The sequence below is a fragment of the Plasmodium reichenowi genome, chromosome 14 (genome assembly GCF_001601855.1).
Source record: "Plasmodium reichenowi strain SY57 chromosome 14, whole genome shotgun sequence".
Classification (NCBI taxonomy): Eukaryota; Apicomplexa; class Aconoidasida; order Haemosporida; family Plasmodiidae; genus Plasmodium; species Plasmodium reichenowi.
This window is the reverse complement of record NC_033659.1, coordinates 2,510,866-2,515,746: the sequence shown is the minus strand read 5'-3', so window position 1 is coordinate 2,515,746 and position 4,881 is coordinate 2,510,866. Positions and strand designations below refer to the sequence as shown.

Below are 4,881 nucleotides of genomic sequence, written 5' to 3'. Positions count from 1 at the left end.
ATGTTTACTTCTTTTGTATTCTCCACATAAAGAAAAAAAAAAAAAAGTGCAACTTCATGTTGAAAGTTGTAGAGGAAAAAAGATAGAAAATAATAAAAAATACAAGGATTTAATAAATATAATATATAGTGATTTATTATCAAATATATATGTATTATTATATATTAACTTTAATTAAATTTTTTTTTTTTTTTTTTTTATAATCTTATTAATATTTATTTAATTACAATGCATTCTCTCCTCATGATATATATATTTTTTTTTTTTTTTGGTATTTCCAAATATAAATGAAGAAAGATTATAATTTATATTTTTTTTTTTTTTTTTCCTTTTCTCTTACATTATGAAAAGGAAAAATATAAAAGTTTTCTTTTCTTCATTCAATTAATTATTTAATTTTTTTTTTTTTTTTTCTTCTAATTCATCATATGAAAGGAAATATATGAGAAAAAGTAATATATTTCTTAGGAATAATATATATTGTTACATTATTGTTCTAACATATAATAAGTTTTTAAATATTTTGTGAATATTTCTTACATGTATAATAAAATAAAATATATTAAAGAACAATATTACCTTCTTCCTTCTACAATTCTGTAAGTATATATATATATATATATATATATATATATTTATATATTTATATTTATATATTTCTTTTTATTATTTCATTTTTTGATTCTTTTAAAATGGTAAATTGTAAGAGAAAAATACATCGTCGCAGAAATATAATTCAAAAACTAACAGAACTTTTACAAAATAATAAGAATTTATTTGTTTCCATACAATGCTATGATAATAACTCGTATGAAATTTATAATAACTTAATAGAGTATATAAAATTAAATTTGGATTTGTCTGAAATATGTATTATAGATATTGTAAGTATATATAATTGTAATGATATTAGCAAATTTCTAAAAGATATATTTTATGATTTTACAAAATATATAAAAAGGAATAAAATTTATAAAAGTGCTATTATTTTACCTTATTTCGATAACTGGATAATATCCATTAAAAAGAATAAAAGCAATACAGGGAAAGATGTTTTAGATGTTTTAAGAAGTAAATTTACATGTAATGATGATGAAGAACAAAGAAAATCATATGATAAAGAAATACATATGGATATATATAATACTATTTATTATTTAAAAAATGAATTATTAAAGCACTTAAATAAACAATTTTCTATAAAATTAATAGGATTTTATAAAACTCCATATATATTTAATATGTATGATAACATATTTGATTATAATTTAAGAATTTCGCAATTTACTAGATCACATATATTATATTATATTCAAGCAAATAAAGCTATGAATAAAGCTTTCATAAGAAAAAAAACAACAAATTTAGATATTCATAAATTATATAATGTTATGTCGAACAAAATTGATTATGTAAAAACATATGATAACATTAATTTGTTTAAATGCTTTTTTAAATATTATTATCGAATACAAAACCATGAATATAATACCAAAATTAAGAAAAACAAAACAAAAAAAAAACATAAGAATATTTTGTCCACACACCAAATTATATGGGACACATTAAATATGAAGGAAGTGCTTTTACCATGTAAAAAGATATCTTTATTTAATATGTTAACAAATTTGAAAAATTTCAAATATATTAAGAAATACAAATATTTCCTTTCTCAAAAAAATTATTTAAAAAGTTATAATAAGAAAAGAAATGAAACACTCTTTTCAATTTTTTTTTATTTGCACTGGGATATATCAAGAAATGTATTATATCGTATATCTAAATATTGTTTTTCAATAGACTTTATAAAGCAGTACATTTCTACGCTTCTTAAAAAAAACGTACCCATATCAAGAAAATATAAAAATATAAAAAAATATAATAGGATTAGTAGATATCACAATGATTTGGAAGAAGAACAAAGTTGTATGGATAATGTTAATATATGTAATGATATAATAGACGACTTAGATATAATTGTAGAAGGAGACGATGATCAAAATGAATGTAACAAGAAAAATAAAGGTTGTATTAAAAATAAAATAAATTATCACGGTAATAATATTAATATGGATAGTAATAATATGAATAGTAATAATTTATATAGTAATAATATGAATAGTAATAATTTAAATAGTAATCATATGAATTGTAATAATATGAATTGTAATAATATGAATTGTAATAATATAAATAGTAATAATATAAATAGTAATAATATAAATAGTAATAATATAAATAGTAATAATATAAATAGCAATTACATATATAGTAATAATATATATAGTAATAACATATATAGTAATAATATATATAGTAATAATATATATAGTAATAATATTCATATGATGAGAAAAAGAATTGTAGGTAAACCATATGTTAATAAATATATCATAAAATGTAATACTTTAAAAAAAGATAACAAGTTACATAATTTAAGGAAACGATTTTTATATGAAATAAACAAATATGAATATGATTCATATAATATTTATACTTCTGAAAAAGTAAAAAAAAATCCTATTCATTTTTACTTTAACAAATTTAATATGCCCAGTAGTCTTTTAATATATGGAACAGATGGTGTAGGAAAAACAACTTTAATGAAATTTATAATACAAATAATATTGTCCAGATATAAACATATTTTTATGAAAAAATCTTTTACTCTAAAGAAACGTGATAGTAATTTTGGTTTTAATGTTTTTACATCTGATCGAAAAATAACAGATACAAAATTTTTACCTAAAGAGTTTTCATATGACACTTATAGAAAAAATATTATAGGTACAAATCATTTAAAGGAATTAAACTTGAGACAAACATATATAAACAAAATGAGAAAGAGTATAATGAAAGAAATGAAAAATATCTATTATGAGTTTAAAAATGTAAGTATTATTCCATTTGAAAATCATCTTTTAGTTAATAAAACCATAGGTGAAAATACTAAATATATTAAAAATATTTTTTATGTTGCTTATAAAAATCAACCATCCGTAATAATTTTTGATAATATCGATTTATTTCTAGAGAAAAATAACTATTATAAACATCAAGACCTTGAGGATCAAAATCAAGATGTATATAAAAATATATATAATTTGTTTATACATTATTTAAGTATATACATAAATGATTCTAATAAAATTAAATTCGTTGCCACTACGCGTGTACATCCAAAGTATTTTAAATTCTCATTTTTAAACAAGATAGAAAAAATTATGTTTTTATCTTGAGTCTTAGTATTTATTATATAACATTATTTGTATTTTACATAATATATATATATATATATCTATGTAAATTTTTTTTTTTTTTTTTTAAACCCCTAATATCCTCAAAGAGGATATTAAATTAATATATATTTACATATACATATTCCATTTATTCATTATATCATAAAATGTTATAAACATTCTTTTTTTATAATCTTATTTAAATACATATCTTGACTTTTCTTTCTCTATTATTTTGATTCATATAAATGTCCTTACAGTATATACTTCAGTTATGTCATGATAGTGAAAAATTTATAAATTATTATGTACATGTTCATTACATGGGTTAAAATAATTATATGTAAATAAAGTAACATTCAAATATTTCGAGATAATAAAAAAAAAAAAAAACATTAAATATAACCCTTCGTATAATAATGTAGAATAAATTTTAAATGTAATTAATGTATATGAATGATATTCCAATCGTCAATTAAGGTTGCATATAGGTTTATATATATATATATATATATATATAATTACGATAATTTTTTTTTTTTTTTTTAATATATATATTATGCAAATGTATAATATTATATGCGCATAAAAATAGATATATAAAAATAATGTCTATTTAATAGAACATGTAATTTAATTTTCATAAAATATACATAATATATATATATATATATATATATATATATATATAATACTTCATGTTTAAATAACTTAGTTGTTAGTAATGTGTACGGCTAAATCAAGAACACGGTTTGAGTATCCCCATTCATTATCGTACCATGAAACTAATTTGAAGAAATTGTCGTTTAAGGCTAAACCAGCTTTCATGTCAAAGATTGATGATCTGTTATCATGAACGAAATCTTGAGAAACAACTTCATCTTCAGTGTATCCTAAGATTCCTTTAAGTGGACCTTCAGCAGCTTTTTTAATTTCTAAAGCAACTTCTTCATATTTTGCTGGTTTTTGTAATCTGCAAACTAAATCAACAACTGATACAGTTCCAATTGGTACTCTGAAAGCTACACCTGTTAATTTTCCATTAAGTTCAGGTAAAACTTTACCTACAGCTTTAGCTGCACCAGTGGAAGCTGGAATAATGTTGGATAATGCACATCTACCTGCTCTCCAGTCCTTACCACCCTTTGATGGACCATCAACAACTAATTGGTTAGCAGTGGATGCATGAACGGTGGTCATTAAACCTTCAACAATTCCAAAACGATCATTAATAACTTTAGCTAATGGAGCTAAGCAGTTTGTGGTACATGATGCATTGGAAACAATAAGTTGTTTGCTATCATATTGGTGGTGGTTAATACCCATAACATAAATTGGGGTGTCATCCTTTGGTGGGGCGGACATAATAACCTTCTTGGCTCCTCCCTTAAGGTGACTGCTAGCTAATTCTTTGGTTAAAAATACACCAGTTGATTCACATACAACATCTACTTGGCATTTTCCCCAAGGAATTTGAGATGGATCCTTTTCAGCAAAAACACTGACTTTCTTATCTCCGATTAATAAAAATCCATCAGCGTGGCTTACATCACAAGGAAATTGACCATGTACTGAATCGTATTTCAAGAGATAGCATAAGTGGTTAAGATCCATAAATGGGTCGTTAATAGCAACTACTTCC

The 4,881-nt window shown here is 21.3% G+C and overlaps 2 protein-coding genes across 2 annotated transcripts in view; one reads left to right on the top strand and one right to left on the bottom strand.

Annotated features, from left to right (window-relative positions):
• Nucleotides 1-692: 692 nt before the first annotated feature.
• On the top strand, nucleotides 693-3,239 carry PRSY57_1462200 (hypothetical protein; the record flags this gene model as incomplete). The annotated part of the gene is made up of 1 exon (XM_012910218.2): nucleotides 693-3,239. The coding sequence occupies one exon, from the start codon at nucleotides 693-695 to the stop codon at nucleotides 3,237-3,239; it is 2,547 nt and encodes an 848-aa protein (XP_012765672.2).
• A 711-nt stretch (nucleotides 3,240-3,950) lies between these two features.
• Nucleotides 3,951-4,881, bottom strand: part of PRSY57_1462100 (glyceraldehyde-3-phosphate dehydrogenase, putative) — a gene marked incomplete at both ends in the record, with an annotated part of 1,281 nt that continues 350 nt past the window's right edge. Inside the window, one exon of the mRNA XM_020115358.1 lies at nucleotides 3,951-4,880. Within this exon, the coding sequence (XP_019970015.1) occupies nucleotides 3,951-4,880 (930 nt within the window).